At 43.4% G+C, this 27,988-nt stretch overlaps 1 protein-coding gene across 1 annotated transcript; it reads right to left on the bottom strand.

The window, feature by feature from the left end:
* Window positions 1-38: 38 nt before the first annotated feature.
* LOC109875166 (protein FAM102B) lies at window positions 39-27,988 on the bottom strand. The gene is made up of 11 exons (XM_031810714.1): window positions 27,550-27,988; window positions 21,846-21,966; window positions 21,078-21,107; window positions 20,355-20,471; window positions 19,164-19,210; window positions 11,049-11,155; window positions 8,961-9,056; window positions 8,518-8,755; window positions 6,967-7,103; window positions 3,241-3,304; window positions 39-2,862 (listed from the first exon to the last, which is right to left on the bottom strand). The coding sequence occupies exons 1-11, from the start codon at window positions 27,693-27,695 to the stop codon at window positions 2,820-2,822; spliced, it is 1,146 nt and encodes a 381-aa protein (XP_031666574.1). The 5' UTR covers window positions 27,696-27,988; the 3' UTR covers window positions 39-2,819.

Below are 27,988 nucleotides of genomic sequence, written 5' to 3'. Positions count from 1 at the left end.
CATCTGCTAACCATGTGTATGTGACCAATAACATTTGATTTGAAGAGCATTCTTTCTAATTTATTCATACCAGTAAAAACCGACAAATGCAGAGTATTAACATACACAATCACAAGAACTAGTCTGAATGTGAAGTTGAATGATGTAACACTTACATCATGGATATAACAAACTCCACAAACAGTATTTCAACAAAGCACTGAACAAGACAAACATTTATAGAAATGTCATGTTTGGCCTTGCAGATAGTTGATGGTTGGCAGGACTCTTAACATCTTGGTTTGATCGCTGTACTTGACTGACTCCATCTTCTCTTGAGTGAAGCTGTACTTGCCCCACTTTCCACTTTCAAAACGTCAACCATGTTTACTGTCCCTAAATCAGTTTTCCCTCCTACTTACTAGGAGTTGTTGCTAGGAGTGCCTGTTTTTGTATGAAAATAAGCTTTCTGAAAAAATGAACGTTTTCTGACCAAGGAGACTTCTCTCCCAATACAGTTTTGTATATCAAAGCAACACAGTGTGAACTGAACTGTCCGTTTTGGGATCATAGAGCATAGTACATTTACTGTATAAACATTTTTCCTGAGGATTCGAAACCTTAACCCTAATCTATAGCTTCAAGGACATCTTCTTCACCTCCATCTGATGTTGACACTCCTCCTCCCTTTGCTTTCTCCTCCTTTCATTACTTCATCGTAAGGAGCCAAGAGGCAACCCCATCTGGCACTTATATCATTTCTCTGCTCATAGAATCTTAATAATGTTCTTGAGCTAATGATGTGCTCCATGTATAGCTAAACAGATATGCCAGTTCATCTTTGTTCATTTGACAGAATAGGGCACCTGTAGGTCGATGACGTCAGGCAAGCTGTCTGTGTATAGTTCTTTAGTCAGTTTTAAGGTCCTTGTGGAAAATGAAACCAGCTCATTGCCACACTTTGTCAGTTAAAACACCTGTGTGTGTGAAATACGACACATTTTACACAGTGAACATATCAAGCAGCAACATACCAAACAATAAAACAGTAAATGACAAAATACCTCCCAGAGTAACCTAGAACCATTTGGAAGGACTACAAAAAAACATTTAAAAAAACAACAAGCCCTTTTTGTTGTAAGAGCTGAGCATTCTCCTACTTGTATAACAAGAAGTCTTCATTGAACAGAAGTACTGCAGAATTGAAAGTCTAGCCTCTCTGGGTAGAGAACATTATACCACTCTGCACAGTTTAATTCCAACAGTACTCAATATATACATTGCATTCGGAAAGTATTCAGACCCCTTCCCTTTTTCCACATTTTGTTACGTTGCAGCCTTATTCTAAAATAGATTTTTTTTTAATGATTTGGAAAGGCACACACCTGTCTATATAAGGTTCCACAGTTGACAGTGCACGTCAGAGCAAAAACCAAGCCATGAGGTCGGAGGAATTGTCCGTAGAGCTCGAAAACAGGATTGTGTCGAGGCACAGATCTGGGGAAAGGTACCAAAATATTTCTGCAGCATTGAAGGTCCCCAAGAACACAGTGGCCTCCATCATTATTAAATGGAAGAAGATTGGAACCACCAAGACTCTTCCTAGAGCTGGCCACTTCGGGGGAGAAGGTTTGGGAGGTGAACAAGAACCCAAAGGTCACTCTGAAAGAGCTCCAGTTCCTCTGTGGAGATGGGAGAAACTTCCAGAAGGACAACCATCTCTGCAGTACTCAACCAATCAGGCTTTTATGGTAGAGTGGCCAGATGGAAGCCACTCCTCAGTAAAAGGCACATGTCTACCCACTTGGAGTTTGCCTAAAGGACTCTCAGACCATGATAAACAAGGTTCTCCGGTCTGATGAAACCAAGATTGAAGTCTTTGGCCTGAATGGAAGAAACCTTGCACCATCCCTACGGTGCCGCATGTTGGTGGCAGCATCATGCTGTGGGGATGTTTTTCAGTGGCAGGGACTGGGAGACTAGTCAGGATCGAGAAAAAGATTAATGGAGAAAAGTACAAAGAGATCCTTGATGAAAACCTGCTCTAGAGCGCTCAGGACCTCCGACTGGGGCGAAGGTTCACCTTCCAAAAGGACAGTGACCCTAAGCACACAGCCAAGAAAATGCATGAGTGGCTTTAGGACAAGTATCTGAATGTCCTTGAGTGGCCCAGCCAGAACCCCCACTTTAACCTGATCGAACATCTCTGGAGAGACCTGAAAATAGCTGTGCAGCGATGCTCCCCATCCATCCTGAAAGAGCTTGAGAGGATCTGCAGAGAAGAATGGGAGAAACTCCCCAAATACAGGAGCGCCAAGCTTGTAGCGTCATACCCAAGAAGACTCAGGGCTGTAATCGCTGCCAAATGTGCTTCAACACAGTACTGAGTAAAGGGTCTGAATACTTATGTAAATGTGATATTTCCACTTTTAATAAATGTCGAAAAATTGTTTTTGCTTTGTCATTTTGGGGTATTGTGTGTAGATTGAATATATATATATATATATATATATATTATATATATATAATCCATTTTAGAATAAGACTGTAACAAAATGTGGAAAGAATCAAGGGGTCTCAATACTTTCTGACTGCACAGTGTGTGTATATATATCAATATATCCTCTTTCTTCTGAAAGTTATTGAACAAGTTGTAATCATGAACTTCAGGTCACCTCCTGGCTTCAACACTAGGGGAGCAGGCTTACACAGGTTCCACACCTCAGACCTGGACTCCCATTGGAACAAAATGTTTGTCCTGCATAGAGGTGAGAACTATTTCCCTCTGTCAGACTCTGTGGTGTTCTGGCACCTTATGAGACACATCCACTCCCAGGGGGCTAGCGTCTGATCACCACCTGCTCGTAGGGCCCCGCGCCAACCCTGAAAGAGAACGTCACACACGTTATTATCCAACCAGCAACAACTCACGCCAAACAAGTGAAAGGGTGTTACTGAAAAACACTTCACAACAAACAATCACATTCTTGTGCATTAAAGGGACAGTTCAAGATTTTGACAATTAAGTATTTTATCTACTTAATGGATACATGTTTTTTGTCTGCGTCCAGTATGAAGGAAGTTAGAGGTAGATAGTTAATTGACAAAATTGTGCCCTATCCCTTTAAATGTTATCTGTTATCCGTGATTCAGTGACAGTGATTGTTGCTAGGAGTGCCTGCTGCTGTGTGTCCCTTTGTAGTCATTCTATCTCTATGGTGTCACCCACTTTCTGATGCATTAGGTAATAATGTCACCCACCTGGTGTGTTGGCTTCCCAGCGCTGTGCTTCCACCAGGACCAACAAACAGCCTGAGCCCCTCCTCTGTAACGCACAAACAAGATACTGTCAATCAACGCAAGGTCGCCACGCTGCCAAAATGGCCTGTGGTTATTTGCTTAGCCATCTTAAAATAAGTGGTTATTGACAAGCATTCTTTAGTGAGAGAGAAAGGGAGTGGAGGGGCTTTACCGTGAGAGAGACAGGGAGTGGAGGGGTTTTACTGTGAGAGAGACAGGGAGTGGAGGGGCTTTACTGTGAGAGAGACAGGGAGTGGAGGGGCTTTACTGTGAGAGAGACAGGGAGTGGAGGGACTTTACCGTGAGAGAGACAGGGAGTGGAGGGGCTTTACTGTGAGTGAGACAGGGAGTGGAGGGGCTTTACTGTGAGTGAGACAGGGAGTGGAGGGGCTTTACCGTGAGAGAGACAGGCATGGCAACTGCTTGGCCTCCGAACACAAGGCACTACAGATGGTAGTGCGAACGGCCCAGTACATCCCTGGGGCCAAGCTTCCTGACATCCAGGACCTCTATATCAGGCGGTGTCAGAGGAAGGCCCAAAAAATTGTCAGACTTCAGCCACCCTAGTCATAGACTGTTCTCTCTGCTACCGCACGGCAAGCGGTACCGGAGCACCAAGTCTAGGTCCAAGAGGCTTCTAAACAGCTTCTACCCCCAAGCCATAAGACTCCTGAACATCTAATCAAATGGCTACCCGGACTATTTGCATTGCCCCCCCCCCCCTTCCCCCTCCTTTACACCGCTTCTACTCTCTGTTGTTATCATCTATGTAAAGTCACTTTAATAACTCTACCTACATGTACATATTACCTCAACTACATTGACTCTGTACCGGTACACCTCTGTATAGAGTCTCGCTACTGTTATTTTACTGCTGCTCTTTAATTACTTGTTGCTTTTATTTCTTATTCTTATCCATATTTTTTTTAACTGCGTTGTTGGTTAGGGGCTCGTAAGTAAGCATTTCACTGTAAGGTGGAGAGACGGTTAAATACCTGTTGTATTCGGCGTATGTGACTAATAACATTTGATTTGCTTTACTGTGAGAGAGACAGGGAGTGGAGGGGCTTTACCGTGAGAGAGACAGGGAGTAGAGGGGCTTTACCGTGAGAGAGACAGGGAGTAGAGGGGCTTTACCGTGAGAGAGACAGGGAGTAGAGGGGCTTTACCGTGAGAGAGACAGGGAGTAGAGGGGCTTTACCGTGAGAGAGACAGGGAGTAGAGGGGCTTTACCGTGAGAGAGACAGGGAGTAGAGGGGCTTTACCGTGAGAGAGACAGGGAGTGGAGGGGCTTTACCGTGAGAGAGACAGGGAGTAGAGGGGCTTTACCGTGAGAGAGACAGGGAGTAGAGGGGCTTTATCGTGAGAGAGACAGGGAGTGGAGGGGCTTTACCGTGAGAGAGACAGGGAGTGGAGGGGCTTTACCGTGAGAGAGACAGGGAGTAGAGGGGCTTTACCGTGAGAGAGACAGGGAGTAGAGGGGCTTTATCGTGAGAGAGACAGGGAGTGGAGGGGCTTTACCGTGAGAGAGACAGGGAGTGGAGGGGCTTTACCGTGAGAGAGACAGGGAGTAGAGGGGCTTTACCGTGAGAGAGACAGGGAGTAGAGGGGCTTTATCGTGAGAGAGACAGGGAGTGGAGGGGCTTTACTGTGAGAGAGACAGGGAGTGGAGGGGCTTTACCGTGAGTGAGAGAGACAGGGAGTGGAGGGGCTTTACCGTGAGAGAGACAGGGAGTGGAGAGGCTTTACCGTGAGAGAGACAGGGAGTGGAGGGGCTTTACTGTGAGAGAGACAGGGAGTGGAGGGTCTTTACCGTGAGAGAGACAGGGAGTGGAGGGGCTTTACAGTGAGAGAGACAGGGAGTGGAGGGGCTTTACCGTGAGAGAGACAGGGAGTGGAGGGGCTTTACCGTGAGAGAGACAGGGAGTGGAGGGGCTTTACAGTGAGAGAGACAGGGAGTGGAGGGGATTTACTGTGAGAGAGACAGGGAGTGGAGGGGATTTGAAAAAACGAGTCAACTGAAATAGCTAATCAAAAAGTCCATTAGGTACCATTAGAGTCCTTCCAGACTCATATTAAACATCTCCAATCCAAAATCAAATCTAGAATTGGCTTCCTATTCCGCAACAAAGCCTCCTTCACTCACGCCGCCAAACTTACCCTAGTAAAACTGACTATCCTACTGATCCTCGACTTCGGCGATGTCATCGACAAAATAGCTTCCAACACTCTACTGAGCAAACTGGATGCAGTCTATCACAGTGCCATCTGTTTTGTTACCAAATCACCTTATACCAACCACCACTGCGACCTGTATGCTCTAGTTGGCTGGCCCTCCTACATATTCGTCGCCAGACCCACTGGCTACAGGTCATCTATAAGTCTAGGTAAAGCTCCCACCTTATATCAGTTCACTGGTCACGATAACAACACCCACCCGTAGCACACGTTCCAGCAGGTATATCTCACTGATCATCCCCAAAGCCAACACCTCATTTGGCCGCCTTTCCTTCCAGTTCTCTGCTGCCAGTGACTGGAAAGAATTGCAAAAATCGCTGAAGTTGGAGACTTTTATTTCCCTCACCAACTTTAAACATCAACTATCTGAGCAGCTAACCGATCACTGTAGCTGTACATAGTCCATCTGTAAATAGCCCACACAATCTACCTACCTCATCCCCATACTGTTTTTATTTACTTTTCTGCTCTTTTGCACACCAGTATCTCTACTTGCACATCATCATCTGCTCATTTATCACTCCAGTGTTAATCTGCTAAATTGTAATTATTCGCTCCTATGGCCTATTTATTGCCTACCTCCTCATGCCTTTTGCACACACTGTATATAGACTTCCTTTTCCCTACTGTGTCATTGACCTGTTTGTGTTATTGGCTTGTTTATTGTTTATTCCATGTGTAACTCTGTGTTGTTGTCTGTGTCACACTGCTTTGCTTTATCTTGGCCAGGTCGCAGTTGCAAATGAGAACTTGTTCTCAACTAGCCTACCTGGTTAAATAAAGGGGATCTGGCCTACCTGGTTAAATAAAGGGGATCTGGCCTACCTGGTTAAATAAAGGGGATCTGGCCTACCTGGTTAAATAAAGGGGAAATAAAAATACATGTAAAAAAGCAGAATAAAGTAACCATTACTTGTGATGTGTACAGGACAGTAGAGTCTGTCTGATGTGACTGGTATATACAGAGCTCTGCCAGGAGTCATCTCTCACATACTAAACTCTCTCTCCACTATGGCCTATATTCCTGCTAGTATCCATGGAAACAGTTTCCTCTACAATAGACTCCACTAAATCTTAGCTGCAGTCTCTGAAGAAAGAGAGCTGGGTAAAGTCTAGCCCTCTGAGCTAGTCTAAGTGTCTGAGCTGGGTAATGTCTAGCCCTCTGAGCTAGTCTAAGTGTCTGAGCTGGGTAAAGTCTAGTGCTCTGAGCTAGTCTAAGTGTCTGAGCTGGGTAAAGTCTAGTGCTCTGAGCTAGTCTAAGTGTCTGAGCTGGGTAAAGTCTAGTGCTCTGAGCTATTCTAAGTGTCTGAGCTGGGTAAAGTCTAGTGCTCTGAGCTAGTCTAAGTGTCTGAGCTAGTTAAAGTCTAGTGCTCTGAGCTAGTCTAAGTGTCTGAGCTGGGTAAAGTCTAGCCCTGAACATTGAGCTAACATCTAGCATGGTGAGCATACCCTCAGCGCTGGAGTCCAGCAGGCCGTGGCTGAAGTCCTGGCTCTGGAGGATCTTCTCCACGATGTCGTCAGCGTCGACCCGTGTGGCGTCTACCCTCTTCAGCTGACACTCCACCGAGCTCTGCTTCACTGGATGCCTGAGACACACACACACACACACACACACCATGTATATACACACACACACACCATGTATATACATACACACACACACACACAACGTATGTACACATGCCATGTATATACACACACACACCATGTATACACACACACACACACACACACACAACGTATGTACACACACCATGTATACACACACACACACCATGTATATACACACACACACCATGTATATACACACACACCATGTATATACACACACACACCATGTATATACACACACACCATGTATATACACACACCATGTATACACACACACACACACCATGTATATACACACACATGCACACACACACAACGTATGTACACACACCATGTATATACACACACACCATGAATATACACACACACACACCATGTATATATACACACACCATGTATACACACACACACACCATGTATATACACACACATGCACATACACACAACGTATGTACACACACCATGTATATACACACACACACACAACGTATGTACACACACACACACACAACGTATGTACACACACCATGTATACACACACACACACACACCATGTATATACACACACACACACCATGTATATGTATATACACACACACATCATGTATATACACACACACACCATGTATACACACACACACACACACCATGTATACACACACACACACCATGTATATACACACACACCATGTATATACACACACACACCATGTATATACACACACACACCATGTATACACACACACACACAACGTATGTACACACACCATGTATACACACACACCATGTATATACACACACCATGTATACACACACACACACACACCATGTATATACACACACATGCACACACACACAACGTATGTACACACACCATGTATATACACACACACACACAACGTATGTACACACACACACACACATACAACGTATGTACACACACCATGTATACACACACACACCATGTATATACACACACACACCATGTATATACACACACACACCATGTATAGACACACACACACCATGTATATACACACACATGCACACACACACACACACACACGTGAGAAAGAAAGAAGGGTGGATGAGATGGAACATTGCCAGAGGCACCATAACAGACTACTGTCCTCGTCTGATGATTACATTGTGATACTCCGTTGAAAGGTCAGTGGTGAGTGAGTGTGTAGATATTATCTGCTGAGTCTCTCTGAGGAGGCAGAGCTCTGTGTGAGGGTGGGGGGGTGTTCAGGTTGAAAGGTCAGTGGTGAGTGAGTGTGTAGATATTATCTGCTGAGTCTCTCTGAGGAGGCAGAGCTCTGTGTGAGGGTGGGGGAGGGGGGGTGTTCAGGTTGAAAGGTCAGAGGTGAGTAAGTGTGTAGATATTACCTGCTGAGTCTCTCTGAGGAGGCAGAGCTCTTTGCGGGGGTGGGGGGGTGTTCAGGCACGGGGGAGCAGGAACAGGTGACAGAGACAGGAGGTGTAGAGCGGGCCTCCCTCTCAGCCCCCCGGTCCACGCTGGGTTCAGGAATACTGCCGATGCCTGTGGAGGCGGAGCCCGCTGAGGGGTTCCTCTTGTGTGTGAGCTCTGATAGGCTGGAGGAACGTGAGTGACCTGAGCTATAGCCTATGGGGAACGAGTAGGCAATGTTACACTCCACATGACAGTGGCAGACACTTAATGGAGACAGATTTCACAACCACAAAGATAACTCTGAGGGCAAGCTATGGCATTTCAGACATTCATACATACTATTCATAATCTTATTTAATTCATAATAGGTCGTAGCCTTTTGTAATTAATATCTGGTTCAGACATGGTGTTTAGATACCTGACACTTTGGACTGTTGGCTGGCATAGCTGGATGTTCTAGAGTGGCCAGATGCTCTCGGCTCATCAGGAACAGACACACACTTCCCTGGGGGCTCTGAGCAGGAGGGGATAGCAGCACAACATTGACACAACATTAGCACTAATGATTAATGAATAACAGGGTTCAATCCTGCCATACTGCTGTAAATCAATTCAAAAGTGTCCAGAGCTGGCGGGATGTGCGTGTTTGGGTGAGTGTTCCTGGTACGCAGAGGCAGGCTGTGTGTGTATGGGGAGACAGGGTGTGTGTGTATGGGGAGACAGGGTGTGTGTATGGGGAGGCAGGCTGTGTGTATGGGGAGACAGGGTGTGTGTATGGGGAGGCAGGCTGTGTGTGTATGGGGAGACAGGGTGTGTGTGTATGGGGAGACAGGGTGTGTGTATGGGGAGACAGGGTGTGTGTATGGGGAGGCAGGCTGTGTGTGTATGGGGAGACAGGGTGTGTGTGTGTACGGGGAGACAGGGTGTGTGTGTGTACGGGGAGACAGGGTGTGTGTGTATGGGGAGACAGGGTGTGTGTGTATGGGGAGACAGGGTGTGTGTGTATGGGGAGACAGGGTGTGTGTGTGTATGGGGAGACAGGGTGTGTGTGTGTACGGGGAGACAGGGTGTGTGTGTATGGGGAGACAGGGTGTGTGTGTATGGGGAGACAGGGTGTGTGTGTACGAGGAGACAGGGTGTGGTGTGTGTGTTTTCCTGGTACCCAGAGGCGGGGTGTGTGTGTGTACCTGGTATGGGGAGGCAGTGTGTGTGTGTGTGTGTGTGTGTGTGTGTGTGTGTGTGTGTGTGTGTGTGTGTACCTGGTATGGGGAGGCAGGGTGTGTGTGTTTTCCTGGTATGGGGAGGCAGTGTACATGGTATGGGGAGGCAGGGTTTGGCTGTTTTCCTGGTATGGGGAGGCAGGGTGTGTGTGTGTACCTGGTATGGGGAGGAAGGGTGTGTGTGTGTGTGTGTACCTGGTATGGGGAGGCAGAGTGTGTGTGTTTTCCTGGTATGGGGAGGCAGTGTACCTGGTATGGGGAGGCAGGGTGTGGCTGTTTTCCTGGTATGGGGAGGCAGGGTGTGTGTACCTGGTATGGGGAGGCAGGGTGTGGCTGTGTACCTGGTATGGGGAGGCAGGGTGTGTGTGTGTGTGTGTACCTGGTATGGGGAGGCAGGGTGTGTGTGTACCTGGTATGGGGAGGCAGGGTGTGGCTGTGTACCTGGTATGGGGAGGCAGGGTGTGGCTGTGTACCTGGTATGGGGAGGCAGGGTGTGTGTGTGTGTACCTGGTATGGGGAGGCAGGGTGTGTGTGTGTGTGTACCTGGTATGGGGAGGCAGGGTGTGTGTGTGTGTACCTGCTATGGGGAGGCAGGGTGTGTGTGTGTGTACCTGGTATGGGGAGGCAGGGTGTGGGTGTGGCTGTGTACCTGGTATGGGGAGGCAGGATGTGGGTGTGTACCTGGTATGGGGAGGCAGGGTGTGGGTGTGGCTGTGTACCTGGTATGGAGAAGCAGGATGTGGGTGTGTGTGTGTACCTGGTATGGGGAGGCAGGATGTGGGTGTGGCTGTGTACCTGGTATGGGGAGGCAGGATGTGTGTGTGTACCTGGTATGGGGAGGCAGGATGTGGGTGTGTGTGTGTACCTGGTATGGGGAGGCAGGATGTGGGTGTGTGTGTGTACCTGGTATGGGGAGGCAGGATGTGGGTGTGTGTGTGTACCTGGTATGGGGAGGCAGGATGTGGGTGTGTGTGTGTACCTGGTATGGGGAGGCAGGATGTGGGTGTGTGTGTGTACCTGGTATGGGGAGGCAGGATGTGGGTGTGTGTGTGTACCTGGTATGAGGAGGCAGGATGTGGGTGTGGCTGTGTACCTGGTATGGGGAGGCAGGATGTGGGTGTGTGTGTGTACCTGGTATGGGGAGGAAGGATGTGGGTGTGGCTGTGTACCTGGTATGGGGAGGCAGGATGTGGGTGTGTGTACCTGGTATGGGGAGGCAGGATGTGGGTGTACCCTCTGTGTGTTTTCCTGGTATGGAGAAGCAGGGTGTGGGTGTGTATGTGTACCTGGTATGGGGAGGCAGGGTGTGTGGGTGTCCCCTCCCTTCCTGTCTTCGTAGAGACACCCTGCCTCTGCCTGCTGGATGCCCAGTTTCATGGCTGTGGACGGTGGCCTAAAGGGGACACATTCACATTCACCCTGACCCATTTTACAACCCAAACCCAACACCCCACACACCTGTTCCAAACCTACTTGCTACCATGTACGGTTGTTGGTTGGTTTGAGGACGTCCATCTGTTTGTTCATACGGTCATTTGAAAGTGACTGGCTAAATGGTATAAACACATCTTATACAACCATCCTGCCTACAACCTTTATGACATAACATGACCCTTCCTATAAACAACCTTCGAACTGACTGCACAGATCTACAGTAGAGGACATTAATCACAGTAGAGGACATCAATCACAGTAGAGGACATCAATCACAGTAGAGGACATCAATCACAGTAGAGGACATTAATCACAGTAGAGAACATCAATCACAGTAGAGGACATCAATCACAGTAGAGGACATTAATCACAGTAGAGGACATCAATCACAGTAGAGGACATCAATCACAGTAGAGGACATTAATCACAGTAGAGGACATTAATCACAGTAGAGGACATTAATCACAGTAGAGGACATCAATCACAGTAGAGGACATCAATCACAGTAGAGGACATTAATCACAGTAGAGGACATTAATCGCAGTAGAGGACATTAATCGCAGTAGAGGACATTAATCACAGTAGAGGACATTAATCACAGTAGAGGACATCAAACGCAGTAGAGGACATTAATCACAGTAGAGGACATCAATCACAGTAGAGGACATTAATCACAGTAGAGGACATTAATCACAGTAGAGGACATTAATCGCAGTAGAGGACATTAATCGCAGTAGAGGACATTAATCACAGTAGAGGACATCAATCACAGTAGAGGACATTAATCACAGTAGAGGACATTAATCACAGTAGAGGACATTAATCACAGTAGAGGACATCAATCACAGTAGAGGACATCAATCACAGTAGAGGACATTAATCACAGTAGAGGACATTAATCGCAGTAGAGGACATTAATCGCAGTAGAGGACATTAATCACAGTAGAGGACATTAATCACAGTAGAGGACATTAATCACAGTAGAGGACATCAAACGCAGTAGAGGACATTAATCACAGTAGAGGACATTAATCACAGTAGAGGACATTAATCACAGTAGAGGACATTAATCGCAGTAGAGGACATTAATCACAGTAGAGGACATTAATCGCAGTAGAGGACATTAATCACAGTAGAGGACATCAATCGCAGTAGAGGACATTAATCATAGTAGAGGACATTAATCGCAGTAGAGAACATCAATCGCAGTAGAGGACATTAATCACAGTAGAGGACATTAATCGCAGTAGAGGACATCAATCACAGTAGAGGACATCAATCGCAGTAGAGGACATTAATCACAGTAGAGGACATCAATCACAGTAGAGAACATCAATCGCAGTAGAGGACATTAATCACAGTAGAGGACATTAATCGCAGTAGAGGACATCAAACGCAGTAGAGGACATCAAACGCAGTAGAGGACATTAATCACAGTAGAGGACATTAATCACAGTAGAGGACATTAATCGCAGTAGAGGACATCAATCACAGTAGAGAACATCAATCGCAGTAGAGGACATTAATCACAGTAGAGGACATTAATCGCAGTAGAGGACATCAAACGCAGTAGAGGACATCAAATGCAGTAGAGGACATTAATCACAGTAGAGGACATTAATCACAGTAGAGGACATTAATCGCAGCAGAGGACATTAATCACAGTAGAGGACATTAATCACAGTAGAGGACATTAATCACAGTAGAGGACATTAATAATACCCTATCAGAAGTTCTGATCTGTAATAAGATCCTAAAAGGTTTTCATAAGCTATATTTCCGGTTAGCTGCTCTTCTGCTCTTTAATAACCCCGCTTTTACAAGACAGGAAACCACCACGTCTCTCACTTCTTTTACAACACAGGAAACCACCACGTCTCTCACTTATTTTACAACACAGGAAACCACCACGTCTCTCACTTATTTTACAACACAGGAAACCACCACGTCTCTCACTTCTTTTATTTTTCTCGTGAACGAGGCTAATTGATGAGGGGAGAGGGGGTGGACTAAAATGATGTAGAAGAGGCAAAGTGAGATATAGAGGGATAGAAAATGTGAAAGTGAGGAAGAAGTAAAAACAGAGAGAGATGGGTGGAGAGAAAGTTAAACAGAGATACAGAGAGGGGGGAGAGAAAGTTAAACAGAGAGATAACAGAGGGGGGAGAAAGTGAGAGTGACATTATGTGATAAATGTGAGGAGGTGTAGGTGTGATGTCAGTAGTTTTGGAGTGGTTTCTGCTCTTACGATATAGCCTTGGCTTTCTTTCCACAGAGCTCTGAAATACAGTGCCTTGCGAAAGTATTCGGCCCCTTGAACTTTGCGACCTTTTGCCACATTTCAGGCTTCAAACATAAAGATATAAAACTGTATTTTTTTGTGAAGAATCAACAACAAGTGGGACACAATCATGAAGTGGAACGACATTTATTGGATATTTTAAACTTTTTTAACAAATCAAAAACTGAAATATTGGGCGTGCAAAATTATTCAGCCCCCTTAAGTTAATACTTTGTAGCGCCACCTACCACGATTACAGCTGTAAGTCGCTTGGGGTACGTCTCTATCAGTTTTGCACATCGAGAGACTGACATTTTTTCCCATTCCTCCTTGCAAAACAGCTCGAGCTCAGTGAGGTTGGATGGAGAGCATTTGTGAACAGCAGTTTTCAGTTCTTTCCACAGATTCTCGATTGGATTCAGGTCTGGACTTTGACTTGGCCATTCTAACACCTGGATATGTTTATTTTTGAACCATTCCATTGTAGATTTTGCTTTATGTTTTGGATCAATGTCTTGTTGGAAGACAAATCTCCATCCCAGTCTCAGGTCTTTTGCAGACTCCATCAGGTTTTCTTCCAGAATGGTCCTGTATTTGGCTCCATCCATCTTCCCATCAATTTTAACCATCTTCCCTGTCCCTGCTGAAGAAAAGCAGGCCCAAACCATGATGCTGCCACCACCATGTTTGACAGTGGGGATGGTGTGTTCAGGGTGATGAGCTGTGTTGCTTTTACGCCAAACACAACGTTTTGCATTGTAGCCAAAAAGTTCCATTTTGGTTTCATCTGACCAGAGCACCTTCTTCCACATGTTTGGTGTGTCTCCCAGGTGGCTTGTGGCAAACTTTAAACGACACTTTTTATGGATATCTTTAAGAAATGGCTTTCTTCTTGCCACACTTCCATAAAGGCCAGATTTGTGCAATATACGACTGATTGTTGTCCTATGGACAGAGTCTCCCACCTCAGCTGTAGATCTCTGCAGTTCATCCAGAGTGATCATGGGCCTCTTGGCTGCATCTCTGATCAGTCTTCTCCTTGTATGAGTGGAAAGTTTAGAGGGACGGCCAGGTCTTGGTAGATTTGCAGTGGTCTGATACTCCTTCCATTTCAATATTATCGCTTGCACAGTGCTCCTTGGGATGTTTAAAGCTTGGGAAATCTTTTTGTATCCAAATCCGGCTTTAAACTTCTTCACAACAGTATCTCGGACCTGCCTGGTGTGTTCCTTGTTCTTCATGATGCTCTCTGCGCTTTTAACGGACCTCTGAGACCATCACAGTGCAGGTGCATTTATACGGAGACTTGATTACACACAGGTGGATTGTATTTATCATCATTAGTCATTTAGGTCAACATTGGATCATTCAGAGATCCTCACTGAACTTCTGGAGAGAGTTTGCTGCACTGAAAGTAAAGGGGCTGAATAATTTTGTACGCCCAATTTTTCAGTTTTTGATTTGTTAAAAAAGTTTGAAATATCCAATAAATGTCGTTCGACTTCATGATTGTGTCCCACTTGTTGTTGATTCTTCACAAAAAAATACAGTTTTATATCTTTATGTTTGAAGCCTGAAATGTGGCAAAAGGTCGCAAAGTTCAAGGGGGCCGAATACTTTCGCAAGGCACTGTATGTCCAACGCACACACTGTGTGTGAGTTACATTCTGTAGGACAGTTCAGTAAGACACACACACACACACACACACACACACACACACACAGAGAGTACTCAGACACACTCCGGCAATTTATGATTGCATGAAAGTGTTCTGCTGGAATCTCTCCAGTTCACTGCATTATCAGAGGCCTCAACCAAGGCAACCCTCCCACACTAACCATCCTACCAGTTCACTGCTTTATCAGAGGCCTCAACCAAGGCAACCCTCCCACACTAACCGTCCTACCAGTTCACTGCTTTATCAGAGGCCTCAGCCAAGGCAACCCTCCCACACTAACCATCCTACCAGTTCACTGCTTTATCAGAGGCCTCAGCCAAGGCAACCCTCCCACACTAACCAACTCAACATTCACTGTGTATGTGGGGACTGATTCTGATTCTGATTCTGGCATCTAGATCCCAGCAGTATATTAGAATCCATTCCCCCCCTTCCACCTACATAGTAAAATGATACCAGGCTCAATACTAGTGAGTACAATATCGTGAGACTGTCTGTTTGTTCTCTGGCTTGTCTTCCTCTGTGACTCAGCGCGCTCAGTTACCCCACACTCAGAAACAAAGGGTTTTTATTGTCCGCTCTAAACAGACTATAAACGCTCTATAACAGTTCTGTAGGTGGAAGGGGGGAATGGATTCTAATATAACAGCTCTCTAAAGGCTCTATAACAGCTCTATAATGGCTCTATAACAGCTCTCTAAAGGCTCTATAACAGCTCTATAATGGCTCTATAACAGCTCTATAATGGCTCTATAACAGCTCTATAATGGCTCTATAACAGCTCTATAATGGCTCTATAACAGCTCTATAAAGGCTCTATAACAGCTCTCTAAAGGCTCTATAACAGTTCTATAATGGCTCTATAACAGCTCTATAATGGCTCTATAACAGCTCTATAATGCCTCTATAACAGCTCTATAATGGCTCTATAACAGCTCTATAAAGGCTCTATAACAGTTCTGTAGGTGGAAGGGGGGAAATGGATTCTAATATAACAGCTCTCTAAAGGCTCTATAACAGTTCGATAATGGCTCTATAACAGCTCTCTAAAGGCTCTATAACAGCTCTCTAAAGGCTCTATAACAGTTCTATAATGGCTCTATAACAGCTCTCTAAAGGCTCTATAACAGCTCTCTAAAGGCTCTATAACAGCTCTATAATGGCTCTATAACAGCTCTCTAAAGGCTCTATAACAGCTCTCTAAAGGCTCTATAACAGCTCTCTAAAGGCTCTATAACAGCTCTATAATGGCTCTATAACAGCTCTATAATGGCTCTATAACAGTTCTGTAGGTGGAAGGGGGGGAATGGATTCTAATATAACAGCTCTCTAATGGCTCTATAACAGCTCTATAATGGCTCTATAACAGCTCTATAATGGCTCTATAACAGCTCTATAATGGCTCTATAACAGCTCTATAAAGGCTCTATAACAGCTCTCTAAAGGCTCTATAACAGTTCTATAATGGCTCTATAACAGCTCTATAATGGCTCTATAACAGCTCTATAATGGCTCTATAACAGCTCTATAATGGCTCTATAACAGCTCTATAAAGGCTCTATAACAGTTCTGTAGGTGGAAGGGGGGAAATGGATTCTAATATAACAGCTCTCTAAAGGCTCTATAACAGTTCTATAATGGCTCTATAACAGCTCTCTAAAGGCTCTATAACAGCTCTCTAAAGGCTCTATAACAGTTCTATAATGGCTCTATAACAGCTCTCTAAAGGCTCTATAACAGCTCTCTAAAGGCTCTATAACAGCTCTATAATGGCTCTATAACAGCTCTCTAAAGGCTCTATAACAGCTCTCTAAAGGCTCTATAACAGCTCTCTAAAGGCTCTATAACAGCTCTATAATGGCTCTATAACAGCTCTATAATGGCTCTATAACAGTTCTGTAGGTGGAAGGGGGGGAATGGATTCTAATATAACAGCTCTCTAATGGCTCTATAACAGCTCTCTAAAGGCTCTATAACAGTTCTATAATGGCTCTATAACAGCTCTCTAATGGCTCTATAACAGCTCTATAAAGGCTCTATAACAGTTCTATAACAGCTCTATAATGGCTCTATAACAGCTCTATAAAGGTTCTATAACAGTTCTATAATGGCTCTATAACAGTTCTATAACAGCTCTCTAATGGCTCTATAACAGCTCTCTAAAGGCTCTATAACAGTTCTATAACAGCTCTCTAATGGCTCTATAACAGCTCTCTAAAGGCTCTATAACAGCTCTCTAAAGGCTCTATAACAGTTCTATAATGGCTCTATAACAGCTCTATAATGGCTCTATAACAGCTCTATAAAGGTTCTATAACAGTTCTATAATGGCTCTATAACAGCGCTATAATGGCTCTATAACAGCTCTATAATGGCTCTATAACAGCTCTATAAAGGTTCTATAACAGTTCTATAAAGGCTCTATAACAGCTCTCTAAAGGCTCTATAACAGTTCTATAATGGCTCTATAACAGCTCTATAATGGCTCTATAACAGCTCTATAAAGGTTCTATAACAGCTCTCTAAAGGCTCTATAACAGCTCTCTAAAGGCTCTATAACAGTTCTATAATGGCTCTATAACAGCTCTATAATGGCTCTATAACAGCTCTATAAAGGTTCTATAACAGTTCTATAATGGCTCTATAACAGCGCTATAATGGCTCTATAACAGCTCTCTAAACGCTCTATAACAGCTCTATAAAGGCTCTATAACAGCTCTCTAAACGCTCTATAACAGCTCTCTAAAGGCTCTATAACAGTTCTATAATGGCTCTATAACAGCTCTATAATGGCTCTATAACAGCTCTCTAAAGGCTCTATAACAGTTCTATAATGGCTCTATAACAGCTCTATAATGGCTCTATAACAGCTCTATAAAGGTTCTATAACAGTTCTATAATGGCTCTATAACAGCGCTATAATGGCTCTATAACAGCTCTCTAAACGCTCTATAACAGCTCTATAAAGGCTCTATAATGGCTCTATAAAGGTTCTATAACAGTTCTATAAAGGCTCTATAACAGCTCTCTAAACGCTCTATAACAGCTCTATAATGGCTCTATAACAGCTCTATAAAGGTTCTATAACAGTTCTATAAAGGCTCTATAAGAGCTCAATAGAGGCTCTCTAACGGCTCTATAACAGCTCTATAGAGGCTCTCTAACGGCTCTATAACAGCTCTCTAGAGGCTCTATAAAGGCTACAGTATATTGCATCCACTGTGCAATTCAGCCAATTGATAGACTGTCTGTTCGAGGAACAGTGTGTAGAGGTGTGGTGTAATAGCGAGTGTGTGATTCAGACAGAGTGTGTGTGTGTGTGTGTGTGTGTATTCACAGTAAAGGCATAGCCATCCAAACACACATCTTCTCAGCACTGGCAGGAGTGTGTGGGAACGTCATGGTCTTTTTGACTACTGTTCCTGGGCCTGCTGTGGCGTTTAGCTCAGAATGTTTTCATTCAGGTCTGAGCTGGTCTCAAATCAGTTGTTTCTATCAACAGAGACCAGACATAATCTGTGGGGAAGTTCTCCTATGACCATCTAAACTATAGAACTGTCTCTATTCATGTTCAATGGCAGAAGTCGGTTAGATTGTGTCCACAACTTTCTTTGACTTCAAATAATTGATGTAGTGCTGAGGAAACTATGCCCACACAAGATACCCAAAATAACCATAACATTTTATATAATATATACCATGATTGTATGACCATTTGTTGATCTACATGGACTTTCAAATAGAGAGAAACCTAGCCATTTAGCTTTTATCCAAAGCGACTTACGGGACGGAAGTTAGTCTCCCTTGTTTCTGTGACTCAGAGTTTCTTGCGTGTACTCAGAGACAGGATGCTCAATGCGCAGTTGGTTTCCTCTATGTGTCTGTGGTCAGGCTGTCTGCCAATTACATCAATGTTTCCTACTTACCTATACTGATTAATTATCCTAAACTGTATTCATTTCTACAATGCTAAGTCCTAAAAATGGATTGAAAGAAGGTTAACTTACGTTTTAAAGCAGGGGTCCCCAGACATGAGCTGTGTGCTGATGACGACCTGTGACAGAGGTGACAGAAAACCCATGTCAGCAGGGATCATACACATCCACAGGCCCTATGAAATAGAATCAAGTCGCCCCTTGACACTGATCTAAGGTCAGTTTCGTCTTTTCCCCTTTCACCGTTTCAGGTTAGTATTTAGGATAGGTAAGCTGATCCTAGACATGTGTCTAAGTACAACTTCTACCCAAAACATGTACAACATCCATTCACAGGGTTACAGGTGCCTGTCCTATATCGCAGGCCCAGACCTGCCTGTCTTCATGCACATGTCAGAGCAGTTGCATCATTAGGATACTTCATCCTGAACTGTACTGAGTGATATTACACTCCTAGTTACTGACTGTTTACCCATACACACTAGTAAACATATGGTGACTAGGGGGCAGGGCAGGGTGACAACCAACAATTAGCTTTCTCCCAATGTGTGCCAATACTCAGCTATGTTGGCTATGACTCAACAACCTCACGCGGTTCCCTTTCTCTCCTCTCCCTAGTGACCACTCATTAGTAACAGGCTTTTCACCTATCCAGGCATTTCAGATCAGTGGTCCCAGTGTAGACAAGTAGAGGAACCCATTCTAGAGTAGTAGACACAGAGCCAAGTAGAGCAACCCATTCTAGAGTAGTAGACACAGAGCCAAGTAGAGCAACCCATTCTAGAGTAGTAGACACAGAGCCAAGTAGAGCAACCCATTCTAGAGTAGTAGACACAGAGCCAAGTAGGGCAACCCATTCTAGAGTAGTAGACACAGAGCCAAGTAGAGCAACCCATTCTAGAGTAGTAGACACAGAGCCAAGTAGAGCAACCCATTCTAGAGTAGTAGACACAGAGCCAAGTAGAGCAACCCATTCTAGAGTAGTAGAACATAACCAAGTAGAGCAACCCATTCTAGAGTAGTAGACACAGAGCCAAGTAGAGCAACCCATTCTAGAGTAGTAGACACAGAGCCAAGTAGAGCAACCCATTCTTGAGTAGTAGAACAGAGCCAAGTCGAGCAACCCATTCTAGAGTAGTAGAACAGAGCCAAGTAGGGTGTGGCATAGTAGGACAGACTCTAGTCCCGTACTGTAACTTCCTGAAGGGAGTTGTGGACTGGTGGGAATGTTCTGGAGGCCTGTCTAACTGTACTGAACAGTACCTTGAGTATGGAGTTGTCCTGTCTGGTGTTCTTGGTATCGTAACCCTCTAGTAGACATCGCCGCGTGGTGCTGCCAGAGCCAGCAAACTCTGACAGGTTCAGGTCAGCAAAACCCAGCTACAGAGGAGAGTGAGAACAGATATATTCAGGTTTATGGAAACAGCTTGGCAACAGAGCCTCAGTTCCACAGAGTTGTAATACAGAGCACTCTGTTGTGGTAGTAGACCCAGAGCCTGCTTATAACAATCACAAACATAAGAAGCTACTGTAGTGGGCAAAAACTAGGAAGTATTCCCATACTATCAATGCACTATCCTTTTAAGAATGAGTCCTGCGGTAGTGGTGACTTCATTCTTTAGTGATATTCTCATATCAGGTGTTAAATGACTAACAGTAATTTGTATTTGGATAAGAATGTTCAGTCATTTATTTACTTATAAAATGCCAGTATGTCTAGTTTGTCACTAGCTAGGTTTCCATCCAATTGGCGGATATAATGATATTTTATATCATGCGGATATAAAAAAAATCAGCATTAAAGAAAATATGTGAATTTTCTCATCACTGGTGTTTTTCCACCAAATAGACTTGTTGCAGATAAAAATCATTGCGTTAAAGTTGTTGTTCTCATCACAGCTCTTTTTATACTGTATAACTTTACTCGCATAGAAACTGTGGTAGGAAACGTGGTTAGGGACTATGAATTCAAGAGCAAAATATTACCTTTGCAAAGGTCTTTCCACCCTTCAGTTCCTAAAAACAGATAAGGGAAAGGAGTTCAATCAATCCAAAATGACCATCTTTGTGTGTAACAACAACTAAGCTACAGAAACACTTTTGTCAAAACACACTTGCAGCAAAGGTGTCAGTGATGTATCCTGACATATCCTGTAGTATACCAATTAGTAGTCTGTTGTAGAATCTACAGTAGTAGTAGTAGTAGTAGTAGTAGTAGACCAATTAGTAGTCTGTTGTAGAATCTACAGTAGTAGTAGTAGACCTATTAGTAGTCTGTTCTAGAATCTACAATAGTAGTAGTAGACCTATTAATAGTCTGTTCTAGAATCTACAGTAGTAGTAGTAGTAGACCAATTAGTAGTCTGTTCTAGAATCTACAGTAGTAGTAGTAGTAGTAGACCAATTAGTAGTCTGTTCTAGAATCTACAGTAGTAGTAGTAGACCTATTTGTAGACTGTTCTAGAATCTACAGTAGTAGTAGTAGACCTATTAGTAGACTGTTCTAGAATCTATAGTAGTAGTAGTAGACCAATTAGTAGTCTGTTCTAGAATCTAGAGTAGTAGTAGAAGACCTATTAGTAGTCTGTTCTAGAATCTACAGTAGTAGTAGTAGTAGACCTATTTGTAGTCTGTTCTAGAATCTACAGTAGTAGTAGTAGACCTATACGTAGTAGTTGACCTATTCTTGTAGGCAGTTAAACTTGACACAGCATTCACATTGCTTTGACAGAGTTGTTGTAGTGAGTCCTGTACCTTGCGCACAGACACCCGGCACACACAGGGGTCCAGTACTCCTGTCCCAGCGTTGGCACTCATCTTACACAGGAAGGAGAACCTCTTCCTCCAGCGAACACAGTTAGCCTGGACCTGCTCCCTGGGGAAGACACACATATATAACTTATAGCAAAATAACCCAAAGACTGAAAACATATAGATCATGTATATACAAATCTTTTCAAATAAATATCTTCTAATTTTAGTTTACTTCCTGAATTGACTGCCTTCAATTTGAATCGAGTCCAATCCTGATAGACACAAACACATGCACACGCACACACACGCATGCGCACATATACAGTTGATTGGAATGTTTAGCTACAACACACATTAATCCCTAGATCTGATTCATGGCTAAAATAAATATATGTCAATAAAGACACCACAGTTAATGACAAGATCCTGTGTGCTGTTCTCTGGAATGGGTGTGACAGTTATGCCACAGAACATAAATGCCCTCAAGGTAAAAGAACACAAACTCTCCCATGCTCTAAGTAAGTGAATGATAGATTCTGAAATACCATGGTGGTGAAAAACACGCATTGACTCTTTAGAACAAGGGATATATATGGTGTTTCAGCCTTAATGCAGGTGACAAACATATAGTTTGGTAGCCTAGTGGTTAGAGTGTTGGGCCAGTAACCGAAAGGTTACTAGATTGAATCCCCGAGCTGACAAGTTAAAAATCTGTTGTTCTGCCCCTGAAAGAGGCAATTAACCCACTGTTCCTAGGATGTCATTGCAAATGAGAATGTGTTATTTTAACTGACTTGCCTAGTTAAATAAAGGTTAAATAAATAGTTGATGATTCTCAACTGGGGAGCAGGAGAGGTAAAAATAGCTGTCGGCCAAAGCAGATAATGCTGCTTTTCCATCACACATTCAGTGACTCAGAGGAGGCTAATGGCCTGTGTGTGTATGTTCGGATGAGCCTAAGAAGATGGAAAAACATATTTTTCTACAAAACAAGATACACTACATTACAAAATCATGTGCATTAATATGGAGTTGGTTCCCCCTTTGCTGCTACAACAGCCTCCTCTCTTCTGGGAAGGCTTTCCACTAGATGTTACAACATTGCTGCGGGGACTTGCTTCCATTCAGCCACAAGAGCATTAGTGAGGTCGGGCACTGATGTTGGGCGATTAGGCCTGGCTTGCAGTCTGCATTCCAATTCATCTCAAAGGTGTTCGATGGAGTTGAGGTCAGGGCTCTGTGCACAACAGTCATGTTCTTCCACACCGATCTCGACAAACCATTTCTGTATTGACCTTGCTTTGTGTACGGGGCATTGTCATGCTGAAACAGGAAAGGGCCTTCACCAAACAGAATTGTCTAGTATGTCATTGTATGCTGTAGAGTTAAGGTTTCTCTTCACTGGAAATAAGGAGCCGAACCATGAAAAACAGCCTCAGAACATTATTTCTCCCCCACTAAACTTTACGGTTGTTACTATACATTCGGGCAGGTAGCATTCTCTTGGCATCCGCCAAATTAGTCAGTCGGACTGCCAGATGGTGGAGCGGGACTCATCTCTCCAGAGAACGCGTTTCCACTGCTCCAGAGTCCAAATGGCGGCAAGCTTTAAGCCACTCCAGCCGACAATTGGCATTGCGCATGTTGATTTTAGGCTTGTGTGAGACTGCTCGGCCATAGAAACCCATTTCATGAAGCTCCCGACAAAAAGTTATTGTGCTGACGTTGCTACCAGAGGCAGGTTGGAACTCAGTAGTGAGTGTTGCAACCGAGCACAGACGATTTTTACGCGGTACACGCTTCGGCACTCAGCGGTCCTGTTCTGAGAACTTGTGTGGCCTACCACTTTGCAGCTGAGCCGTTGTTGCTCCTAGACATTTCCAATTCACAATAACAGCACTTACAGTTGACCGGGGCAGCTCTAGCAGGGCAGAACTTTGACGAACTGACTTGTTGGAAAGATGGCATCCTATGAAGATACCACGTTGAAAGTCACTGAGCTCTTCAGTAAGGCCATTCTATTGCCAATGTTTGTCTATGGAGATTGTATGGCTGTGTGCTCAATTTTATACACTTGTCAGCAAAGGGTGTTGCTTTTAAATAGCCAAATCCACTAATTTGAAAGGGTGTCATTTAAAGTGGAACTGATCTAATTCAAATATGTTCATATACACCCCGAGGAAGAATATTACACTTTTTAAAAACATTTTCTGACAAGAGAGCACTTAGATATAGTCATTTTAACATTTTCATAAATTCTTAGAATGTTTGTGAATTATGTATACTGGGGCTTTTCTGGCCATGTGTTTAGACAATCAATAGACACTGCAGTAAATAAAACCGAATAAAAAACATCTGTCTCGTCCAGAACGGGAGTCTACACAGAACGGTGCGCCATAGGCAATCAGAGCTACAGTAGGTCTTTATACAAACAAGCCACTTCCCACATGGGCCTGCCATCATTCAGTGGACTGGATTGTGTGTTTACAGGCAGTTGCAACAGCGTGACTTTAGATCATTAGAACGTATTCGCCAAAATAAAATGGATGCAGCAACTACAGATTGCCCCTTTAAGTCTATCAAAGGTGTGCAAGTTTGAGCATGTGTCCATTAGGCCTATGGATTTTCTTTTTCATCAGCATGAATTAGATTGAGCAATAAAAGCCCCACTTTTATTCCATAGGCTTGGATCCGCACTATGCAGCTGTTGCAAGAGCACGTTTTTCACTGGCTGTCCACTGGTTTCATTTGATTGATAGGCAGCTTAAACTTCTTGAATTCAACCATTATTGGGTTCAAATATACATTTAGATTTGTGAACAGCCATCCACAACAACCACAATCCGTAAGGTGCAAATAGCTAAATGAGAAAGCAGCAGTGTGATTCACATCAATGTGCTATGTAGATATCAATAATAAGTGATATCCGTATCGCCGTAGACTAGACCACTGCTGTCATCCTTACCTCCAAGCGTTTATTCAGGTTGGATAATCTTTGGATGCCGACAGCAGTCGCACCATTGGAAGACATAGCTTGGACTGTAGCCTAGAAAAGCCTGTTCCTGCTCTTTTCCCACGATCCATCAAACACATCTGGTGTGTCATCATTAGAGATTATGATTTTTCAACGCCGATACCGAAACCGATTATTGGCGGACCAAAAAAGCCGATGCCGATTAATCGGTCGATTAAAAAATGTATATGCATTTGTAATAATGAAAATTACAACAATACTGAATTAACACTTATTTTAACTTAATATAATACATCAATAAAATCAATTTAGCCTCAAGTAGATAATGAAACATGTTCAATTTGGTTTAAATAATGCAAAAACAAAGTGTTGGAGAAGAATGTAAAAGTGCAATATGTGCTACGTAAGAAAGCTAACGTTTCAGTTCCTTGCTCCGATCATGAGAACATATGAAAGCTGCTGGTTCCTTTTAACACGAGTCTTCAATATTCCCAGATAAGAAGTTTTAGGTTGTAGTTATTATAGGACTATTTCCCTCAATACCATTTGTATATCATTAACCTTTGACTATTGGATGTTCTTATAGGCACTTTAGTATTGCCAGTGTAACAGTATAGCCTCTGTCCCTCTCCTCGCTCCTCCCTGGGCTCGAACCAGCAACACAACGACAACAGCCACCACATCGAAGCAGCGTTACCCATGCAGAGCAAGGGAAACACCACCCCAAGGCTCAGAACGAGTGAAGTTTGAAATGCTATTAGCGCACGCTAACTAGCCAGCCATTTCAATTCCGTCACACCAGCCTCATCTCGGGAGTCAATAGGTTTGAAGTCATAAACAGCGCAATGCTTGGCGCACAACGAAGAGCTGCTGGCAAAGCGCACAAAAGTGCTGTTTGAATGAATGTTTACGCGCCTGCTTCTGCCTACCACCGCTCAGTCAGATACTTAGATACTTGTATGCTCAGTCAGATTATATGCAACACAGGACACGCTAGATAATATCTAATAAAATCATCAACCATGTGTAGTTAACTAGTGATTATGATTGCTTGTTTTATATAAGATAAGTTGAATGCTAGCTAGCAACTTACCTTGGCTTTCTGCATTTGCGTAACAGGCAGTCTCCTTGTGGAGTGCAACAAGAGAGAGGCAGGTCGTTATTGCGTTGGACTAGTTAACTGTAAGGTTGCAAGATTGAATCCCCGAGCTGACAAGGTGAAAATCTGTCTTTCTGCCCCTGAACGAGGCAGTTAACCCACCGTTCCTAGGCCGTCATTGAAAATAAGAATGTGTTCTTAACTGACTTGCCTAGTTAAATAAAGATTAAATAAAGGTGTAAAAAAAATAACATTTGCAAATCGGCGCCCAATATTACCGATTTCCGATCGTTATGAAAACATGAAATCGGCCCTAATTAATCGGCCATTCCGATTAATCGGTCGACCTCTAGTCATCATAGTGATCTCTGACTTGTGTTCAGACTCGCTTAGGTGGAATAAACTGAAACTTGCACCTTTTTTCAATGCTGATTTGCATGTCATTGAGAAAACAGAGAAGTGTTAAAAAAATTTTTTACACGAACGTCCTTTCTGAATGTAAAAGTAATCCTCTAAGTAATCATCTAGTTTTTCAAAGGTATCTGTAATCTAATTACAATATTTTTTGCTGGTAACGAAATAGATTACAGTTACCAGAGAAAGTTGTTAAGATGCTGTTAACTTGACTGATCTGATTTTAAACCAGGTCTTATCTGTCTAGCCGTCTCAATGGCTCTGGATCCTTGGAGAGTGAGCATTTCTTGTTGATCAACTGATGTTTTGAGTGATTGAGATAATGAGATATTTGGAACTGTATGGGTCATCCTTTGAAGTCTCATATGGGGGCTATTGAAACTGTTGTTGTTCAATGTAAGATAGGTTTTTGCAGCACCCATTAAGTGTTTAATGGGTGTTTGTTATGTTTATGTTATGTTTATGTTATGTTAGAGCTTGTGTTGAATTTATTTGCACCAAAGAAAATTATAGTTATAGTTATAGACAACAATACAGATTTTTTTTTTACATTTAAAAAATGGTGTGCAGGTGTGGTTATATGAAAGTATATCTCCATTTTTACCTTGAAAATAGGCTTGGATTGGGGATGAATGATGTGCAAGTTTTTGCAACTACTAGTCTGATCAATAAGAACCTAGCCAGTCTAAAGTCTGAGATATTGGACTATTGGTTATAACAAAATGATAAATAAATCACATTTTCTTGGCATTTCATATTGGAAATCTAGTGACCTTCAGTTGCCAGAAGTTTTGTTCAACGTTTTAAGGTACATACATTGTCAGATATCATAGATCAAGCAAGCCTCACACGTCGTGACCGGTGGTCTTTTGGTGTCAGTCAGATCAATCAGACAAGCAGCTTCACCATCAGTCAAAACAAGATGACAGATTAACTACCATGGTAGCTAACTATACTAAAATAAGAAACATGAGGTAAAAACAACATACAATTGTGAATACTACATATTCTATAATTGATTCAATTAGATATTGTTTGCAATTAGATATTGTTTGCTATTAGCTATTAGCTAGCTCGCTAATGTTAGCTAACTGATCAATGCCACTCACTGCCAGTAAACTAACCACGATCGAGTCGCACCTCTGTGTCTCCCTGAGTTGCTTAACGTAACTGTTAACGTAAACTAGCTTAATGAAATAGAAAGGGCAGTCTCTTACCGAGAGGACTCTTCAGTAAAGCCACCGTCTTGGAGCCGTACTTTGCAGAACAAAACCCCGTTGACAAAGGGAACAGAAGATAGGTCGTCCAACTCGAAATCTACCTTAAATTTGAATTTATTTTTCTTCGTCATAATGAACGACATTGTTAACCTAACTAACGTTGGTTAAAGTAGCTAACTAGGCTAGCTAGCTAGTGAACACTGTGGTAAATAATGTACGTCGGGTCGCTAGCCACAGCTCAAGCTTCTTGAGTCTCTTGACTGTGACTTCTTCCACACTTGCCAGACTGTAACCTAACATAGCAGGCGGTAAAGAAACAGGCTGACTGTGACAGCTCAGTCTGCTAGCGATTGTCGGTCAATTCAAAAACTTTACGCTCCAGTGCCTAGCTACCCCTAGTTGTTACTGGCTATAACCATTGGCCATAACCCATAAT

Source organism: Oncorhynchus kisutch, linkage group LG30 (assembly GCF_002021735.2).
Source record: "Oncorhynchus kisutch isolate 150728-3 linkage group LG30, Okis_V2, whole genome shotgun sequence".
Classification (NCBI taxonomy): domain Eukaryota; kingdom Metazoa; phylum Chordata; class Actinopteri; order Salmoniformes; family Salmonidae; genus Oncorhynchus; species Oncorhynchus kisutch.
This window is presented reverse-complemented; position numbering and strand designations above follow the sequence as displayed.